We start from the raw sequence: 21,279 nt of genomic DNA, 5'->3' as shown, positions 1-21,279 counted from the left end.
AATTTAGTTAAGTTTAATTTGTTTGAAATTAAACACCAATTACTCGAATTTATACCTAAATTCCAACAAAAGTTGCTCGAAGGTTTCCCAATATCACTCGAAACATTTTAAAATGTCTGGTTCGATTATGACTTTCCGGTAGATCTTGGTTGCGCAAGTATTGCGCGGCTAGGCTTGCTAGAGGCGGTGAATCTTGGTGGCTCAATTTCTGGAGTTAGGGCGTGATTCTGTGAATGGGGTTTGGGTGTTAATGATGGTCGAAGATGATGATGAAGGTGGTGGAGAGAGGGAGTTTTGATGGTGGGGTTGGTGCTTCAAGTAGGCGATGGTTGGTTTTTCTAGTGTGGTTAGGCTTGCTGGCAAGATCTGAAAGAGGAGGAAAGGGGAGATCATAGGGCTGGGATACAGGAGAGATTAAGGAAGGTTATGGAGGAAGAAATAAGTACTCCTTAAGAGGAAGGATTTTGAAGAAAAAAAATGCTAAAACAAAAAACTTAAAAGTTCGACCTTTTTAACCGGTTACCGGTCTTTTGGGTTCAATGAAAGTTAATGGGGTGCTAAAGTTAGATTATTAGATAATAATCCAAAGGTTGGATTATTAATGGAAAATCGTCGAAAGGTTGGATTATTTAAAGTAATTTTTCCTAAATTTAATGGGTTAAACACTCGAACTTAATCCACCCATTCAATTACACGGTTAACCATAACTCAACCCATATTTAACTTTGGCAAAAATAATTTAAGTTCAGCAAATTCAGGTAAACGTTTAAGTTGTCCGTTTGATGCGTAGTTTGAGTTCATCTGCAAGACTGCAACCTTCATGTTATATTGCAAATTTAGCTTTAAGATTTAAAAAATCACCCGTTTTACGATTAACGGTTAGTTGTTAGTTGGTTTGACTAATTGTTAATTGTTGTATTAGCTTATTTAACTGTCTGATTGGTTGTTTGTATAAAGTGTTTAGTAAATTAGTTTTTTAGTTCTTACTCCGTAGTTGTTAGTTGTTTAATGTATAAAATTGATCATTAAGGACGTGGGCATGTAAAGTTGTTATTTTAACTAACTTCTTCAAACATTAATGCAAAAAGCTTATATGTTGAGCTTTTTCAAAATTTAAATTTACAAACCCCCCATTTGGTATCGTTTTTTGTTTGCATTTTTAAGTTTTTAGAAAACTAGAAACAAAAATATAGAGAAAACCATGTATTGTTTTCAGTTTTCTAAAGTCAGTTTTCTAAATCAACCTGCTTTATTATAGTTATGATTGTTTTATAGTTCGTGATTTTATCTAAGTAATACACATAATAACTTTCAAAAAACAAAAACTGAAAACTAGGGCTCGTTCAGTATCACCGTCAGTTTTCAGTGTTTGATTTTAGTTTTAAAAGTCATTTGATTTAGATTGAACTGTGGATTAAAAAATGGTCATACTTATATTAATCATATTAATTTTGAAAACTGACAACAAAAAACTGGAAACCATTTTTTATAATTTTTATATTTTTATTTTTAATTTTGTAAAAAACTGAAAACAAAAAAATGATATCAAACCGGGCCTAAGCTAGTCCAACAACACCCGTGGCAAATGACCGAAATGTAAAAGCCTGTTTCATTACGTTGGTCACCTGATCGAATTCCCCTAATTCATTTGTAATTTGTTCTGCAAAAATCACCTAACTGCAGATTTGCAACTGTTACTTTTTCAATGACAACATAAGGATCAAGGAGTCATGGAGAGGGCAAGCAATGGCGTCTTTTGATGGTAGTTTGGTAGAAAAGAGTTGATGATTCCAACCCTAACCCTTAATTGAACCAAAGGTCAGCTATACAAAAAGAGGTGAGCTCCAGTGTTTCTGTTTAATTGGTTTGGTTTATTCAATTCTTTAATTAATTATTTGTACTAGGAATTGATCATGAGAATTAATTATTAGAAATGAGAACTTTTTGGGTGTATTACTTTTGGGTTTTTGTGTGGATTATCAGATAAATTAATCAGATTCTATGGCTTTACATAGTTGGATTCAGAACCTATTTATTTATGTGTTTTCTCAACATGCTCCATTAGTTTAGTTGACTATGTGATTATCAACCCAGATGAGAATATCTTTGTGGGTGTTTGATGAGGCAAATCCCACTCCTGATATGCTAATCAAGATTTAATATTAGATTTGTAGTTAATTAGTTCCTTAATCAGTATGTTGTTCATGGATAATGGATTAATGTATTTGACTATTGCAAATGGAGCCAAATAATTCATTACTCTTGCTATACAGTCTGTAATGGACTATATCGAAATGAGTTGATTAAAAGATTTATATTCATTTTGATGTGTTGTTCTATTATGGAGTAGTGTTTATGTTTATATTGATGTAGAACCTTAACTAAGTTATAATTGGAGCTGCATCCTTTCTATGTCACTTACTCGGACTCTTCATTTACCTCAAGTATCCTTGCCGGATACTCAACACTTTGACTTGGGTATGACCACTTCGACATTTCATTTTGGGCCAAAATCATGGAAAATTTTCACAAAATAGCCGAGTCAATCACTTGGACACATACCCGCGTCCAACATGAGCACCCGAGTCCAAGTAGCGTAGCACGTAGCACCCCTTTGTTTTATTTTTTTACGAACATCGTATTGAAGTGTGGAATTGATTTCTGATCCATGTGTAGATTGTGTATAGGAGTTCTAGTCGTACTCGATTATGATGATGTTTTTCTTGCTGGGTTTCTAAGTGTCCACATTCTGACGTTCTTGCTGGGTTTTCTTAATGTCCACATTTGATGATGTTGTTGATAGTTCATCAGTGTGATTGATGGTTTTGGGTACTTAGAACTCCGGCGTGGGTATAGACAACTGGATACACATTTTGACCTCTTGTATGCAAACTATCTGAAAATGACCGAGTTTCAATTGTATCTGTTTTGGATATTTGTACTTGTGTCTATATGATATCTTTGTAGGTAACTAGACAAACTCATTTCTTGTGTGAATCAGTGACATTTTTGAGTTGTGAAAAGTCTGAAAGATGTTTCGCAAGTCTTAGAAGATTGACACGTATCCTTTGCTTACGGTTATAGAAAACAGCCTATACTGTTGCGGGAAGAATTATTATAAGATTTGCTTTTACTTTGCTTGCAGTAAATAACTTTTCCTGTCCAGTGGGTGGTTCAATTAGTTAAAGATGATGTCAATGGCTGTTAAGAAATCATCAATCCCTTTCTGTAATTCTGCATGTACATGCCATTTTTTTTTTTTTTTTTTAAAGTTTGGGAAGTATCCACGAAACTTCTAGTCTAGATAGTTTAGCCACTAATTGTACCTAACCTTGTGAGCAATTTGATTTTATGTTGTTGGGTAAATGAGGGATTATAGCATAAATAGAAATTAGAAAAGTGTGCATCTTTATGGTGCTTTCGGCAATTATAAATAGCTTGTTAATGACATTCTGGAAATATTCCTAGGCATTTTTAAACCTACTACATTTATTCTTGTATGGGTCTTCTTGTCAGTCATTAGGTGCAAAGATAAATTCATTTATTACTATTTTGGGTAGTTTGCGATTACATGCAGTAATGAACAAACAAGGAAAGTTTATACCTGAACAGTAACTTTGCCTGGGGATCAACCGATCAATGATTCAAGTAACTTGCACATGTCATTACATTCTCATATTTCTTCGTGATAAAATACAAGTCACAACTATGTTAATGAAGTTATTAGGGTGTAGATTTTGTTGGTTACTTGTCATATTTCCGAACGTAGTAACGTAGGACTTGTTCACTTTTTTGCTGTTCTTGAATCCACTCCCGTTACATTTTAATTAACGCTGAGACTGTTGATTCTAATGAATGGATAATTATACAAATATTGCCATTCTATTTTCTTTGTCAAATACAACAACTTTGAAGAATCTTGTTCACTTTTTTGCTGTTCTTGAATCCACTCCCGTTACATTTTAATTAACGCTGAGACTGTTGATTCTAATGAATGGATAATTATACAAATATTGCCATTCTATTTTCTTTGTCAAATACAACAACTTTGAAGAATTTATCATCAATTCCCCTAAGACCTTTTTCCCAGGTCTAAACTAGTTGTGTTCTATAGTAAATACTGAGCTATTTATCTCGGGCAGGATGAATATTCTCATAATTGTCCCTGGCTCTCTGGAGTTGATGATGAGTTGGAAAGGACTTCTATCTTTTACGCTTGTGCCATTAGAAAGACGTGTTAGCTTCCCGGACTGATAATTCTCATAGATATGGATGGACCACTCAATTTGCAAACTGAGTCCAATTGCTGATGTACTTCCACTGAGGTACTGCTTACTATTTTATTTATTTTTACAAGCATTTCAGATTTTTGTAAATAATTCTACTTGTAGTTGTTGCCCATGCTTCTGAATTATATATTAAGCCCCCTTAGTTGTTATGGTATACCTGTCCATTACCAATGGAGCTGAAAAGTTATTGATAATATTATAGTTTTGGATTATGGGGACTAATGTCTAAATAAACTTCTCGTGCTTCTTGATTTTTTTTGTAATTGTAGCCTTGTAGACATTTAGGAGAATTTTTTATTATAGGCGTTTGATGCGTATCTTTACGTGTCTAACTCGTACAATACTTATTATATTTGCAGAGGGTAAGGCTTTGTACATTTGATTTTCCTTTACCATGCCTAGGCCGTATTTACTTTAAGGGATGGGGGAAATGACTGTGATCATGATTTTTTATGGTAATTTTAATTGGACACAACTGCTCAGTTATACTAGTCGGGGTAACTCAGGGTAAGGCCATGTACATTCGGAGTTCCTAAGAGTTTTCGTATCGCGGGACTTATATTGGGTGATTGTTATTGTTTTACTAGTATAAATTGCGTGATAGTGCATCGGTTACTACTCCCTCCGTTCCTAAGAGATTTCCCCAATTTCCTTTTTGGTCCGTTCCTTTGAGTTTGCCCCATACCATTATAGTATGTGGTCCTCACACGTTTCCTCTCATATTCTATTATTTAAATTAGCAAAATGACAAACTACCAACCCACCTGCGTTCTTTTGCCTTCTTTCTTAATAAAGTGAAAATTATTGTTTGGGGCAATCTTTTAGGGACGGAGGGAGTATTTTATTAACTTTTGGCAGTTAAGGTTTTATAATTTGGGTTTTTGTTTGTTTTGGTTTGTCTGTTTTGTCACCCTTTCTTTCGAGGTTAAGTTGAGATTGTTGAACTCCGTGCTTAATTCACCCTAGTTTTTTTTTCTTCTAATGCTACCTTCTTTAAGTTGTGCCACTTTGTTTCTTTTTATACCTCAACCACCTTTTTGATTTCCAAATCAATCTTCCGTGGTTACCGCTTCTTGTACATTTTTTTTTTTGTTTTCTGTCGAGGAAGTTCCTATATATAGGCTTCTTTAGTTTTATTTTCTGGACTGAAGTTTCCTGCATTTGTTTTGGGGAGAAGATGGCTGCAAATGATGTGCCTTGCTGTGAAACCATGTTTTGGGTTTATCTTACCATATGTGTGTCTCTTGTGTGCTTTGCTGGTCTTATGTCAGGTCTTACCCTAGGTCTCATGTCCCTCAGCCTAGTTGATCTTGAGGTTCTTGCAAAGTCTGGCCAGCCCAATGACAGGAGAAATGCAGGTCTATGTATAATAAATGGCTTATCTTATGCTATTATATTCTGAAAAGTCCTTGACACTTGCTAAAAATAAAAACCTCTTTCTCATTTCCTTGTACTTACTGATCATTACAGAAAAGATTTTGCCTCTTGTTAAAAATCAGCACTTGCTACTCTGTACCCTACTCATATATAATGCCATGGCCATGGAGGTATGTTTGCAACTGAAATTTTCTTGTGGTTGTTTTTTCTTGCCTTTTCTTCATTCATCGTTATTTCTTTTTCCAGGCTTTGCCAATTTTCCTTGATGCGCTTCTCCCTGCATGGGCTTCCGTAGTGATATCAGTCACTCTTATACTTGCGTTTGGTGAGGTAATTAGGAATATTATGCATCGTAGTGACTTCTTCAGAAGGAGTTGTTTCCTTTTCCTTCTCCTTCTTCTTTTCTCTTTATTGTTGCCCGACCCAAGTTTTGTAATCTATTCATGGTTATTCAAAAAGTATAGTGACACTTATGATTGAATTGCAGATCATACCCCAATCCATTTGCTCTCAGTATGGATTAAGCGTGGGTGCAAAACTTTCTGTTTTGGTCCGTGTACTTGTCGTTCTACTACTGCCCATTTCTTATCCTATTAGCAAGGTAAGCTTATTGCTTCATAAGCTTGTTGCCCATTTCTGAAATGAAAACTGGGCGAAACGATCTTTGTCGGGTTTAAGACACTTGAGATAAGGAAGTATCTATTGTGGAGGGTTTAACTGTCTACTTTGAAGTGATTATACACCTCTTGAAGAAAAGTTTGATTTCTTTTATGTTAAAATCGGTTTTCTTCTTAATAATAGTAGAAAAGTAAGTTAAGCATGAAGGGTATTGCAGGTATTGCTGTCTGTCTGTCTGTCTGTCTCTTCTATCAACTAATCCTATATTTCTTTCCTTAATTCATGACATGACAGCTGTTAGACTGCTTGCTAGGCAAAGGCCATTCTGCTTTGCTGAGACGCTCAGAGCTGAAAACTTTTGTGGACCTACATGCCAACGAGGTTTGTGCTATATCCTATACTTCGTATGTAATTGTATTTTGTTGCTGTAAAAGTCTGATTGATATAGTGTTCTAGAAAAAGGTTGGTTTGTTGTATTTTACAACATGCATTATATTGATGAATGGAAATATTTTCATCACATTAGGCAGGTAAAGGTGGCGAGTTGACCCATGATGAAACTACTATCATCGGTGGAGCTTTGGATTTAACAACAAAGACTGCTAAAGATGTTATGACAAACCTGTCTAAAGTATTTTCCCTTGATATAGATGCTAAACTTGACATGTAAGCTTCTCATAAGCCTTGATGTTGTATAATTCATACTACCTCCGTTTTACAATACATGCACTGTTTTGACTTTCATGCTTATCAACACCTACCTCTTGACCATTACTTTTTCTTTATTTATCTATTAGTAAAAAGTAATAAAAATATATATTATTTTTAATATTCGTTGGAACTAATCCAACAACAGTGCATGTATAATATTCATTCTTCAAGTTTTTTCACTGGTTGTTTTCAGGGACACAATGGAGCTGATAATGAGCAAGGGGCATAGTCGAGTTCCTATATACTCTGGAAGCCCTTCAAATATCATAGGTCTTATATTGGTAAGAAAATAGGGATGCATGCATTGCTATATTCATATGAATCATATTAGGGATTACTGCTCTTTTATCCAAACTGAGAAAGTATTTTGCTCCCTATGTTTCATTATGTTTTTCACATTAGTATGTAGTAGTTACTATGTAGCTTCATCCATACAGTTTCGTACTTTCATGGCATAATTTTTCTTTCAATTACAGGTAAAAAATTTGGTTATTTGCCGCCCTGAAGATGAAACTCCAATAAGAAATCTTACTATTAGAAAGATCTCCAGGTTTGATCTTCTTGCGTCACCCAAACTCTGAATTCACCAAATCTGATGCCCATTTCTTTTGTACTAATTTCATTTGCTTGTTACCATTGTAAATTACTAAGTCCATTTTTTGGAAGCAACAATGGTGGTACTACTTCATAGCCATATGCATACGTTGTGGGGCCGTCTTCAATTTCCATGCTGCCATCTGTTCTCTAATCTCTAGCTGTCTAATGAGCATTCTAATTGTTACAGATTCTATGATCAATTGCCACTGTATGATATACTGAACCTATTTCAAAAGGGTCATAGCCATATGGGTGTAGTTGTTAGAAAACAAGACGTGAAAGATATGTCAGATGCTACTTCCAATTCTGCAATATCTGTGGTAAAGGCGAATGGAATAGCAAAACCCGAACAATCAGAAAGAAAAGGTATAGTTAGGATAGGTGACATCGATATTTGAACTTTCAGTACTAGATTTTGCTGAGATGTTGGACATTTACGCTATACGCATAATCCACAGGGGCGAATCATCAGCACCGTAGAAAAGAACAAAAGAAAACATCAAAGAACACATCCATTGTGCATTCAACCAAAACTGGAACTCATAATCTTCAAATGATTGATGCCATGGAGCTAGGAAAAAATGTAATTTTGCATCACGAAGAGGATACTGTTCTGCAGATACCTGATCTAGATTCTTGTCTAGATCCCAATGAAGAAATTATTGGTATAATCACAATGGAGGACGTTATGGAGGAATTGCTGCAGGTATATTCTAACGTTTGTGGCTTTAACTAAAGAAAACAATACATTTCAATATGTTTGTACCAGTCTAACTAAGAGTTTAGAATAGCAGTATTGTTGAACATTTTTGTGGCATGGAGCTGAATTAGTCTCACCTACTGTATTGCAGGAGGAAATATATGACGAGACTGACGATTATGTTGACGTACACAACAAGTAAGAGGCTACTCATTTTTATCTTGTTAACGTTCTTCCACATTGCGTGCCCTTTTTTCATAACTATCGAGGCTAACATTTATGCACCGTAAGGTTCTGACCATTAATTTCTTAAAATAAGAACATTGGTAGTACAAGAATGTTCAATTAATGACATATGGTGCGTTCTATTCACCTGATTTTCACTTATTTTTTCTGAACGTATCTTATCTGAACTTTTTAGAACTTATTTTAGTTATAATATTGTACTTGGGTAGCCTTATTATTCCTGAACTTGGCTTATTTGAACTTAGTTTTTTCTGAAATAAGTGGAAATAAGGTGAACTTAATTTATTTCTATTTGTATACGAACTTAACTTGTTGTAATTTTACTACCTACATCAAGTCAAGTGATAAAAGGTGATTTTCAAGGTTGAAAAAAACAAGGTCAAGTGATGCAAACTAATGTGGATGGAGAGAGTTACTTTTGGTCACCTTATTTCCACTTACTTCAGAAAAAATAAGTTCAGATAAGTTCAGGAAAAGAACTCAAGTGATGCAAACTAATGCGAATGGAGAGAGTTACTTTTGGTCACCTTATCTAAACATACTTAACTTGTTGCTACTACTATTTCAGGATACAAATCAATATGTTATCTGCCATAAGATCATCTCCAAAATCTACTGGAACCACATTAGTTTCACACCGAAGTTGGAGTCCAGGAGCATCATCACCTCTTTCTTATCACAATACTCCAATCTTGCAATCTCCTACACAATCATTTGTTCCATCACCCTTAATACGACCATCTCTTTTAAGCTCTCCTATGAAATCCAGATTAGCTTCTCCCTCTATATTCTCAGGTAGTCCTACACATACTTCTCCACTGAAGCAAGCATCAGGCATTTCATATGAGAAGCTGAGACATTGATTTTGTTTTCTTCAGAAAGCATTCTTGCTTGTTCATGTATCAAATTTATGTATCTATATAGTTTCTGCAAAAAAGTACAGAAAACAGAGGACTTCTGACATATTGTCAACTTATGCAACATTCTTGAGTTGACTTTCTGAACTTGTTATATGAATACAGTCTGCCTGTTAGTGGATGAAGTGATGAACAAAATAACTTCAGTATGTTGCGGCTAAGATTACCATATAACATGTATCAGATACCGACTCATGTTTGACAGTCTCAATATATTCGAGACACCAACACAACGGAGTAAATTTTTTATTTACTCCGTTATTGTTTTCAGTTTACTACTCCGTAATATATATACTGTATCGTGTCTACTTCCTCTATGTGAACATGTTTATGCACAAAATTCCCCTTTTGAGGATGAAGTAGGGGTCGGATTTGATACTACATACCGTGTAATAATCTTTGAAGTTTCGTGTTATTTGATACTAAAATTATATTTTGAGGGTAATTTCCGTTTTTCCTGTTATTGTTTAGCCTATTTCTGTTTGATTAATTGATTACCTTAATTTCTGAAAAAAGGATGATAGAACAATGAGAGTATTAAACAGAGAGGGTGTTTGGTTATTTTGAAGGAAAAAAAAAGGTTTTTCAAGGTGAATTAAAGGTTTGACCATTAGAAAAACCAATGGGAGTGTCTGGTTAGGGTAGGTTTGGAAGATACCTTTGAGATGAAAAAACTAATTTTGAAAAAGTTCAATATAATAGCTTTTTCAATTAAAGGATAAAAGAAGTAGGTGCAAAATGACAGATTTATCCTATTATTGAATAAAATTACAACCCTTACCCAACTTACATCATGCTATGTCAATTTCATTAATGGTAAGTTACGCATTAAATAACTAACACCTAATGGCTATTTTACCAAACATTTTACACGAACAACTCATTCAGTCATAGTCAAACCAGTTAATACAAACAACTAAGATCTAACAGTTAGTCAAACCAACTAATTACAAACATGGCCAAGGCTTTCAAAATATCTTAAAACTCTAGATATGTGCCAAATGAGGTTACCACCACCCATTTTGTTTACGGATAAACCTTTGGAAATGAGTATTCTTGTATAGTAAGCACTGAAAATATTAAGTGCTTCACAAGAAGAAAACATGAACACCCTTATAACCTTTCATCATCAACAACCCATTTCCATTACAAAACCATCTTTATTTGATCAAAAAACACAACCATTCCACCACCCTACAACATTAAACAACCACCTTCCACTTTCAAAAACCTCTTGCAAACTTCATGCTCAAGCCAAAGGATTTGGCAAAACTTCCACACAGAAAAAGAACAATGCACCTAAATCGGGTTCAACACCAGAAGAAGAAGATGAAGATGACAAAATCCCAACGATAGTTTTCGATAGGATGATAAGAAGGATTGTGACTTCAGTAGGCGTGCCAATGGCAACCGGGGTAGTGTTGCTAAAACTCTTTGATGCATTGAAGGAAAAACAGTTATGGGATGTTCCTCTTTGGGTTACATTTATAACAACATTTGTGTTCTTTGGAAGTTCAGTTCTTGGGGTTGCTTATGGTTCTTTGTCTACTAGTTGGGATGCTGAGAAGAGTGGTTCTGTTCTTGGTTTTGAAGAAGCTAAGCAGAATTGGGATGAGATGTGGAAAGAGGATGAAAAAAATAAGGATTGATTATGATTGGTTTTTTTTTTTTTTCCGGTAAGTAAGAAGGACTTTACTGAACCAACACTTATCTCAGGTTAATCAGTTCAACTACTCATGTCTATGCTTGAGCCACTCCTAAACATTTCGCAGATTGGGGGTTCGACCTTGTTGAGTTTTCGACCAACTCCACAAACTTGTGTCCGGTTATTATTATTATAGAATTATGTTACAAAGTTATTATGTTGTATTTGAATACATGTATGATGGATGGATGGTAGACTAAGTTATAAGCTTGAGAAATGTTTTTCTTAGACAACTGTATACATTGAACTAACTGAAGTTTTTTATAGAAAAAATAAGGAAATAATAAACTCTCTCCGATTTATTTTTCTAATCCTCACCCTTTTTTATTTAAGATATGAAAAAAATACATTCTCGAGAATAACTTGGGGCCTCCTAAGTTAATTACAGAAGAATAAACTATCTACATGACAACAGATATTATAAGAATGAGAATATTTTTGGGCAAATTCTTAGGTGTAGCTAAGATACAATCTTTTGTTCATTTGAAGCTCTCCAAATGAGTACAAACTTAGCCTTTATTTCTAACTACATATAAGTTCTCAAACATAGTCAACTCTATTGTTATAACGGATGAAAAGAAAGAATAAATAACGTAATAAAGAACGCAAAGAATTTAACGTGGTTCACTAATGTTAGCTACGTCCATAGGCAGAGGGGAGGAAAGTTTTATTGATCATGAGAAATACAGAATTCAGAATACAACGAGGTTATGACCTAGAGAGTTTATATAGTACTCTCTAGACAGATGCGGAAAAACTCAGAAAATAAGCCCAAAACAGATAACCCTAGTCCAAAATAAGCGAGATCCCCGTGCTGGGGCGTTGCAGTAAGGGGCTTGACCGATTCAAAGCATTATCTAACATCTATAATTTTAGAAGCTGCAAAAATCAAAGTTGGAATGCCAAGAGCAAAATTCTTACTATGCTACTTGGTTTGCTGAAAACCTGAATAAGTATTTGTTAACACTAATTTAAAGTTAATCTTCTGGTGTTTTTGTCAAGCACAGTGCCTAATTTTGCCGAATTTTAGCTAGTTAAATCTGTTTCCTTTTCACAAAAGCTGGTATTTATATAAGTTGAATCAGAGCCTGAGTATGACTATACCTGCAGCATCCCCAATTATGTATAGTGTATGTCAATAGTCCACACACGACTAACACGAATAAATGAAAGAAAATATGTTGTCAATTATACATCTTCAAGAAATATAATACAATCGACCTCAAATGCAATAAACATGAACAAAACCGTAAATCAGTTGTCTGCCTTTCTTGGTAAGCCTTCCAAAATACAAAGGCCATCTAACACTTAGAAGATAAATCATACTCCTAGATCACTGCACAAGAATTACAAGACAAGAACTACAAGAATACATGTTTGAGACCCTACGAAAGACCTCAAATTTACAGAGCCTCCTGTACACGAAAACCTTCAGAAGTAGGACGACATTTCAGCTACTTCGTTTTCAAATCTCTCCTATATACAACGAAAGGTTACTGCAGAAAAAAAAAAAACTGAGAAATCTCGTCCAACCCTATCTCCAATTACTATCTGCAAAGGGTCACGAAAAGAAGCACCATACTTGCTATCACTTCCCGCAAATGACGTCCCGCGTGCCACCAGAAATGCCCTTGCCAGAGTCAACATCATAGGATGAGAGCAGTCTTCTCTGTCAACAAAAAGGACCAAAAAAACAAAAAACTCAAACATACAATACCACAAACTAGTAATCTGATGTACATACATCAAAACTACCCCACAACTACACCAGCAGCCTAAATAACAGGTGGTGGGGTCTAACCTAATAACAAACTGAATGTTTCTGATGGATCTACAAAAATTGATGTTCATGTCAAAAAAAAAAATGATGTACAATTGCAGTCTGGAAAAGCTAAGTAGGATACATCAAAGCACACTCCAACAAGTATCATCAAATGAATTTGGGAATATATACTGAGTGCTGCATCTACATCCGTTATCCTAATCCACGGTCTGACTCATGGAGAAGGAAAAACAGGACAGCCAATAACAGTTCAACTAGCCAAAAGAGCTAACCCCGAAAAAATAATAGTTAGGTCTGCAGAAAAAGAAGTGGCCGTGCTCACCCCAAAGAATATCTTACTTTTCTTTTTTATTTTTTTGGAAGGGGGGTTTCATAGAAATTCATTATGCACCACTTGGCATTACACAATAGGGACGATTTTTATCTCCTGTAGTATTTTCCAATTATATTTGAGCCTAGTTTATCCCAATGAGGAAAGAGGCTTGAATAGCATGAAACAAGTTGCATCACTGCTGGGGTTATGTCACCTAGCATCCAAATTTCATACACCTGCACATGCTTCAATGTTCAAGAATGATTGATGTCTTTTATTGCTCTTTAACACCCTTCAAGTTCAACCCTGGACAGGGCCAGTCACCAAAACAGGACGGTGGGTCTGTATTCCTTAATGAATTTCCTGGGGAAAGAACATAATATTCAGCAGAAATTGATACGCTGAATCCTATGGGAGATATATAAATAAATACAACACCAGAGCCACACACAAAATCAAGAAGACACTTTTCAACATATGATTTATGGGGCAGAAAGACTAGTTTGTCGATTTGTCCACAAGATAGAGAGAAAGCATGAACTTTGATTTAGGAAAGGAAACTGGATTGCAATACAAGCTTAATCACTTACATGATCCTCAAAATCTGGACTCCTCAAATTGATAGACAGGTTCCTCATCAACAACAATACCTAGAAAATACCAAGCAAATGAAATTAAGCCATGACAACAACAATCTGAATACCACATTCTTGAAATTTGACAAGAAAATGTACTACAAAAGCGAACATATAATGCATTTCTACGCATATGATTGCATGCTACCAATAGGTGACTCCTGCAAGTTAAATAAGGATTTTCTAGAAGGATATGGGTTTGAGGTTGAGGATTCTTGCAAGTTAAATAAGGATTTTCTACCAGCATAAGAGTAATAGTTTACAAGATAAGATTATAGTACTGATGTCTGCTCCAGCATCATCTATGGTTATGATGGGCACCCTTGGGAGTAGAGCTGTCAAAAATCGACCCGACCCGAAAACCGACCTGAACCCGACCCGAAAATACTGGGTCCTGAACAAGATTCTGTGACCCGTAACCCGATTTTATCCGAACCCGAACAACCCGAAAAGGAATGGGTCAAAACCCGACCGAACCCGTTTTGGACCCGACCGATTGAAAATCATTGTATTTATAGTAATAAATGAGAATATGAGAAAATTTAAGCATAATAGACAACTTGTTTTTACTATTGTTGTGTGTAATATGATTTTACTTTGAATTATACGTCATTTTATCGTTGAATTTGACTAAATATAAAATTTCGTAGGAAAATTTGTTAATTTGTGCCAATATTTTGTATATTTATCACCTAAATTAATGAAAATATAATGCGCGTTTTAAAATCTCTCAACCCGTTGGGTCGACCCGAACCCGAAAGTTCTGGGTCTTGAACAAGCATTTGTAAACCCGAACCCGAAAGTGACCGACCCGATTCAACCCGAACCCGAAAGTAATTTTTTACAACCCGACCCGACCGACCCGTTTGACAGATCTACTTGGGAGGCTGCTTAAAACTCAGAAAATTATCCCCAAATTACAGTAAAAATTTCCATGGGCATCAAGGCTCACAGAGGACATAACTGGGACTAGAAACTATGGATGCTTTCTTTTCATCTATCTCGTCATCCCAAAGATAATTGACCTCCTATTCATGACGAGATTCATTGTTGGTCCGTGAAAGTTCTCATAAGTGAAAGGCTGTAGCCTGCAAGACCTTCAAACATAAATTTCACAAGATAACCTGGAATCCAGCATCGTCTACAAACTCAGTGGCCAATAAAAACCTTGATACCTTGACTCTAGTAGTGAACTTGCAAAGGTCGCACCTAGTGCATAAGGCTCCTGTCACAGCAGGATCTGGGGAAGGTCTAACTATTCACAGCCTTACGCTTATAGTCATAAAGAGGTTGTTTCCAAGGTTTGAACCTGTGACCTAGCGGATAGCAGGAGACACGTTGAAAGACTCTAAAAGTCAAAAGAGCATCCAGATTTAAGGTTCTCTTTTAATATCATTATTGAGTCTGACAGCAAGAGAACCTCAATTGACAATATCATTGAAAGACTCTAGAAGTCAAAAGAGCATCCCTCCATGTACTCATTTTGCATCCATATTTCTGCCAGCCACCCGAAGATTTTCAGACATAGCAGAGTTTCCTTCCATTTTTTCGAAATTTCGCAGAGGATACACAAGGTCTCTCAAGTAACTTATGCCCTCTGTTAAGCAAATTGGTCTTGGATCTTGTTCAATTGCAGTCCTACTATACTCACAGCAAGGTTAACTTGTAAGCCATTTCTCTAACAGTCTAACTCCTGCAAGGATGCTGCACAAGTCTCGAAGAGAATGTCACAAGCGTGAATTACAACCTTCAAAACGAATTTTATCTATGTGATTTGTGATATGATGTCATCAACGGCCTCATGGTCTCACCACTCCGGAGGCAACTTCTGGGCTTCACTTGATTGTAAAAAATTAACTGACAGGTCCAATCATGTCAACAAGCAATTCAACAATTTGAAGGTTGCATATAGTGAAGTCAAGCAATTTGAAACTCCAGCGACCTAAAAATATTTGTAGTCAGCTTAGATCACAGTTGGCAAAGGGGTGGTGCCGTGGCGGGATAAGGAGATAGGTGAACTTGATAAACGTAAACCTAGCACGGAAGTGACGTTGGTGTGAACATCAGAAGACATTGGGTTCTAGCCCTTGACCTTGCCCTATTCCTTTCCCTTGGCTTTGCCTTTACCTTTGCCTTAAACATGTCACAGCCTAAACTCCCTATAGAATGAAGCATGCACCTTTCCCGGGAAAGAGATGCACAGTGCTTAAAGCCTAGCCAGCTAGGCTATATTAATCTGATGAAGGAGCAATGCCATGATCCTGACATTAGATTACCACTGTTTTCAGAGTAAAGGCCTTAAAGATGAGGCATAGGTCCAAACGCCCAATCACCTAACATCTACCAGCTAATTGAAGTTGTTTTCAGGACCTGGGGGTGGGAAAATGAAATGACAAACCTAAACAACTCATTCTTTCTGAACAACAACCGAGAGGAAAAGACATAGCAAAAGTCATGAAGCTAAATGCATCCAAATCATATCAACAAAATATGTCAATGACGGACAAGTAAATAAGAACACACCGTTTCAACATCAATTGGATCCATCTTCTTAAGCCTTTGCAAATGACCACTAGATTCTGGGTCAAAGACACTGCCGATAAAGCCGTACACTTGAGAAAAATCAGGCAAAACTGCATCAAATATAAACCATGCTTTAGTACAAGTGAGAAGATCTTAATAAGACAGCCACAAACGTAACAAAAAGGCACGTCATTTCCCCAGTAAAACAAGGCCCCTTTGAAATTAACTCGTATGATAGATAGGCATGATTCATATCAGGTACGATCATCCTTCTTTTAACACACATAAACACAAAGTAAACAAATAAAAAAATGCAATACTGAGCCTGTAGGTAGTAGCAAGAAGGGGGGAGAAAAAAGCATGCATTCATGATAATATTCAACTTTAAAGTTAAAGCACCACATCCCCTGCTATGATGCTATCAACAAAATAGTGGAGCGAAAAAAGAATTAAAGAAGTTTATCCAGCCTAACTTTCAAGTAACTAAGTGTTGAGACATACTTCCTCTGTTCTTATTTACATGACACAATTGATTTTGGCACACATATTGAGAGGTAAAAGAGAATGTTTAAGGAAAAAAGTGCCCCTTAACAACAACCAACCAACCATCACTTCCACAAAATCACCAAAAAAGTGAGGGTACATATGACAATTACCATACAAAACGTTCCCATAATATAATTGTGCCAACTAAAAAGGAATTACCCTAAAAGGAAATTATTTCATGTAAATAAGAACAGAGGAAGTATATAACTGCGGAAGTACAATAATGCAGTTAAATCATTCCCATTTGCCCCGCCCTCACCCCAAGAAGAGGAAGAAAGCTGCATCTTGGGACCATGACCAATATAATAATGAGAATTTACTATTAACTTCAGTTAAACAAGAAGTAAAGAATTTATCAATCACCTCTTAGTGGTGGAGCATGCTTTACTGCTTCATTCATTTCACCAGCAGTACGTGCCATTGAAGTGCTCTCATTACTGCTTGAACAGTTATTAGCAATTGGCGTCCCTGGGGATTTCATTTCACCTTATCAATTACACACTCAAACAGGTTAAAACTAAGCAGCAACGCAGAAACATCAGCTCATACATCTGTAAAACATCAGAAAATAGTAAAGACACCTTTTGCCACATTAGGTTGAATGCTATTGGCCCAAGAAGATGCAACTGTTGTGTTATTAGGATATCTGGGTATTATAGATGTGTCTGGCCTCTGAAGTCCAGGTTCAGCCAAATGAGAAGATGCTTGCAAAGATCCAGTTGGTTGAGAAACTGATGGACCTGTAACACACATCAGAAAATAGCTGACTCAAAGTGTGTGGAAACAAAAATGTGTAATAAAAATAAAAATAAAAAGAATCCACCAGGCGAGTTCATTTTGGTTATCCCTCTCACATTCCCAAAAGGACCCAGAATAGATAGGGTATTTGGGAAGCATGCGGGAGGATGGCCCAAATCTCTGTGGGTTCCATATAGTCTCTCACAGCCGCTAACCTAATTTAGAAGCTTTCTGCGGATATGGATGGGCGGCTTTTCTTTTTGGCCGAGGAGGAGGAAGATGCTCATTGCTACCACTCTTTTGAACCTTCAGAAAGTACTTCTGAGCATGACTGCGTATCTGCAGAAGTTGCTATTATTATTGCTCTTGTTTATATGGTATCCTCGTAGTTTGATAAACTAAGAGACTAGTGTTTCATGAAAAGGAACTTTAACAGTATGAGCCATAACGGTAGCCACTAGTTTTTCTAACGCAGAGACCATAAGAAGGCAAATCATAAATATAGGTTATTATGTCAAAGTTGTTGCAATAGGCAAATGTTAATTGCTCAATAATCCAAAAGTGTTGAAGAAGTGTTTATTTACCTGGATAACAGTTTTTGACCCAATAAATGCTTCAATCTTTTTCCAATCACGGTCAAAGCTGCAGAAAGTAAAGGCAAAAGAATTATAGTACTGAACTACTACCTTTTTCAGAGATTGAATTCATATGGCTGCATAAAAAATAAAAAAATGGCTTTGAAGTATGTAATGTAACAAAAAAATCAGGGCAGGCAGATAGCTAATGTCCAAAGCACTGCCCTAGTCACCAACAAGCTAACAGTTATCTATCAGACCATTTAAAGTACTCTTTCCTGTTTTTTTTTCAACCAGCTTCATCAGTTTTAGAAACCCATAACAAGTCCAGAAATAAATTATCCAACGTCTCACTGAAAATCTCTATTGTTGAAATGTAAACCCACATAAATCTATATAGTTTCAAACGTAAATATCAATGTTTCAATTTAACAATTAACACTCTTCAATGCATGCATTTTTTTCCTATGATCAAGAGTCTCACCGTCGGTCCTACAAGCAGACGCACAAAGACCCACTTGTACATTCTATAATCTCTTAATCTATGTTCCTGATCCTCTTTTTTGACTCCTACAATCTCTGTTACTCAGACTCTTCATTTTGGCGAAATTCGTGGAAAGTTTTCATAATTTAGACAAGTTGAACACGTATCAGTGTCAGACACTAGTACACGTGCCCGAGTCACATAGCCTACAACGAGTATAATTCCATACTTTTTCATTTGCATTCCATGGTTAAGGTCTACGGTCTATGTTATTCGGACTTAGGTATTGATGTCGGGCACAGGTACGTGTCCAAGTGTCAAACTCCGCTAAATTGTGAAACTTTCCCATGATTTTAGCCCAAAGTGTTCATACCCACGCCGCAATGTCGAGGATTAGACACGGATACTTAGGATAAATTGAAGAGTCCGAGTAACATAGGTAAAGATTATCTATTTCTTTTCAGTCCAACTCTCACAGTTTTGCAATGTTTATGACTTTCTCCATTAGAAAAGTACAAGGGAGGGAAATGCAATGTTCAATTCGCACCTTACTACAAAATATATTATATCACTCCGTACATTGTTCATATCTTCTAATGGTACGCCTACGGATGACATACACCTCCCATCAATAGTTGATAGATGAACTTTTTACTAACTGACAAGCACCAAAAGGTTCCGACATCCCGAGTCATTCCAGTCACCACTTGCCAGGCCCGCCTTAAATTTCACTTCAATAAAGTTATAGAAGAAAGTTCAGGTCCTCCACACTGAATCTACATCATCTCACAGTTCCAGCTCAATACATAATCTTACATCATTTACCAAAATCCAAAAGAAAAAGGGGAAAAAAATGGAGGCGAACAGGAAAATCATGTGAAAGGAGTTAAACAAATGTCATATTTTGCGATGCAGGGCTCTCCAAAACTCGATTTTAATGGATCAGGTCAGCATATTAAACAAGTGCAAAGCAAAATGACAATCGTGATACCAGAGGCAAAAGGAAGGATTGATGAATGTTTTGATGCAAAATCTACAACAGTAACTCATTTAGCAACACCAAAGTATTCCACCAGTATTGTTTCTCAGGTAACTTTCCAATATTCAGCATAGATGAATGGGGAAAATATAATCAAGAAAGTGAGGCTAATTCGTCAAAATCCAATGCGGAAAAATATGTATATTTAAACTACAGATTGAAATCCCTGCAAGCTTCATCTTCAGAGTCTAATGACGCCAAAAAAAAATGACTTCTCCCCAACTAAAGCGCCTAATTAACCTAATTGTTCAACTACACCAATTCACAAAAATGGACATCACATCAATACCAAATTATCAATGCATACCAATAATTTGGTAACAAGTTCTAACAATGAAGCACAATTTGATTCCCCCAATTACAGTCTCCTTCCCAATCCAAAATGAAGAACCCTCCCCTCCCCCACCCCCTATTTCAGCAAAATTTAGCGGGAAACCAAGCAAACATCAAAAAAATCCTATAAAGAAGCAAAATTCACGAATTAACCAGAAAATTCACAACTTGAAAAAAGTTGAAGAAAAAAATAACTCAAAAGGCACAATTCTAAATTTCCTAGCAGCAGCTCAGTTTACGCAACATCAATAACTAGTAGAGTAATCATAACTGAAAACCCCTAAAAATAAAAATTCAATTGATAAAAAAGTAGAAAAAGTAAATTAAAAGCCATGAAATTCAACACATACAGCTGAAGTGCTTCCAGAAATTTATCATGCTCAGGCTCAGTCCAACTCGCTCGAGACTTAGTAATCGTATACGGCTTTCTAATCTTCTTACTGCAACTCGAATCATCAGTCGGAGAAGACACCGTCGCAGTAGCCGCAGTCGTCGCCGGTGATTCCTCCGGAGGCGGCGCCGAAAACGGATTCATTCCCGGCAAAGCGATACCTTTAGCGTCCAAGTAGAATCCTTCCGGCGAACCAGGATTCATTGACACCATTAATCGACACAAACAAGAAATTTGCAATTTGGGAGCAGAAAAATCGAAGAAGATGACCAAACTTTTAATTTTAGGGTTTGAGTTTGAGTTTTTTCGAGAATTACTCCGTACTAAAAAATGATGAACAGCTGAAAGAGTACAAAAGAATACTCAGTACTTATTTATATGGTGTCATCAACTTCCCACAAGTGGACAAGTGGTGTTTACTATCAACCAATGAGAAAATGACACGTGGTAGACTTTTCATAAAATTATTTTATTTTGTTGTGAAAATAAAATGTGGTTTTTTCATGTTGTTTTTTGCCTAATGTTGTGGAGATAAAAAGATTTTAAGATTTTTTTTTGGTGTGGAGAATCAATTTTTTGTAAAAATCGACCAATAGAATTTTGACACGTATGGATTGAAAATATCCTACATGGTTTTATATCCTTTCTTCCTAGGTGGTCTCTTAAAAGTGGAGCCATGTGGCCCTTGTCCATCAAATATGCTTGTGTTTTGGCTACTTTTTTTGTGTTCAATATTAGAACTTCACTTAAAGATTGATT

The 21,279-nt window shown here is 36.1% G+C and overlaps 3 protein-coding genes across 25 annotated transcripts; 2 read left to right on the top strand and 1 right to left on the bottom strand.

Annotated features, from left to right (window-relative positions):
• Positions 1 to 1,576: 1,576 nt before the first annotated feature.
• LOC110784099 (DUF21 domain-containing protein At2g14520) lies at positions 1,577 to 9,918 on the top strand. Of its 4 annotated transcripts, XM_056838353.1 has the most exons (14): positions 1,577 to 1,837; positions 4,143 to 4,325; positions 5,589 to 5,647; positions 5,760 to 5,836; positions 5,913 to 5,996; positions 6,154 to 6,267; positions 6,579 to 6,665; positions 6,811 to 6,950; positions 7,189 to 7,276; positions 7,472 to 7,545; positions 7,780 to 7,958; positions 8,051 to 8,298; positions 8,444 to 8,490; positions 9,107 to 9,918. In XM_056838353.1, the coding sequence occupies exons 2-14, from the start codon at positions 4,273 to 4,275 to the stop codon at positions 9,399 to 9,401; spliced, it is 1,545 nt and encodes a 514-aa protein (XP_056694331.1). In that variant the 5' UTR covers positions 1,577 to 1,837; positions 4,143 to 4,272; the 3' UTR covers positions 9,402 to 9,918. The 4 variants fall into 4 exon arrangements, with proteins under 4 accessions (XP_056694331.1, XP_021844198.1, XP_056694332.1 ...); XM_021988506.2 differs by lacking the exon at positions 1,577 to 1,837 and having other exon boundaries at positions 4,186 to 4,325; positions 5,561 to 5,647; XM_056838354.1 differs by lacking the exon at positions 1,577 to 1,837 and having other exon boundaries at positions 4,263 to 4,325; positions 5,561 to 5,836.
• Positions 9,919 to 10,471: 553 nt separating this feature from the next.
• On the top strand, positions 10,472 to 11,455 carry LOC110784070 (uncharacterized protein PAM68-like). Its single transcript, XM_021988471.2, has one exon. It carries the CDS (start codon positions 10,559 to 10,561, stop codon positions 11,102 to 11,104), a length of 546 nt encoding a protein of 181 aa, XP_021844163.1. The 5' UTR covers positions 10,472 to 10,558; the 3' UTR covers positions 11,105 to 11,455.
• Positions 11,456 to 12,327: 872 nt separating this feature from the next.
• On the bottom strand, positions 12,328 to 20,875 carry LOC110784100 (protein REVEILLE 6). Of its 20 annotated transcripts, none has more exons than XR_008929714.1 (10): positions 20,480 to 20,875; positions 18,283 to 18,340; positions 17,914 to 18,037; positions 17,542 to 17,700; positions 17,324 to 17,446; positions 16,415 to 16,524; positions 13,847 to 13,906; positions 13,266 to 13,619; positions 12,743 to 12,829; positions 12,328 to 12,656 (listed from the first exon to the last, which is right to left on the bottom strand). XR_008929714.1 is itself a non-coding variant. In XM_021988509.2 (9 exons), exons 1-8 carry the CDS (start codon positions 20,731 to 20,733, stop codon positions 12,749 to 12,751), a joined length of 969 nt encoding a protein of 322 aa, XP_021844201.2. In that variant the 5' UTR covers positions 20,734 to 20,875; the 3' UTR covers positions 12,328 to 12,656; positions 12,743 to 12,748. The 20 variants fall into 20 exon arrangements, 6 of the variants coding, with proteins under 6 accessions (XP_021844201.2, XP_021844203.2, XP_021844199.2 ...); XR_008929715.1 differs by having other exon boundaries at positions 12,743 to 12,824; XR_008929719.1 differs by having other exon boundaries at positions 13,471 to 13,619.
• Positions 20,876 to 21,279: the final 404 nt, after the last annotated feature.

This window comes from Spinacia oleracea, chromosome 3, assembly GCF_020520425.1.
Source record: "Spinacia oleracea cultivar Varoflay chromosome 3, BTI_SOV_V1, whole genome shotgun sequence".
Classification (NCBI taxonomy): domain Eukaryota; kingdom Viridiplantae; phylum Streptophyta; class Magnoliopsida; order Caryophyllales; family Amaranthaceae; genus Spinacia; species Spinacia oleracea.
Note: the sequence above shows the minus strand (reverse complement) of the source record. Positions and strands in the feature narration are given on the sequence as shown.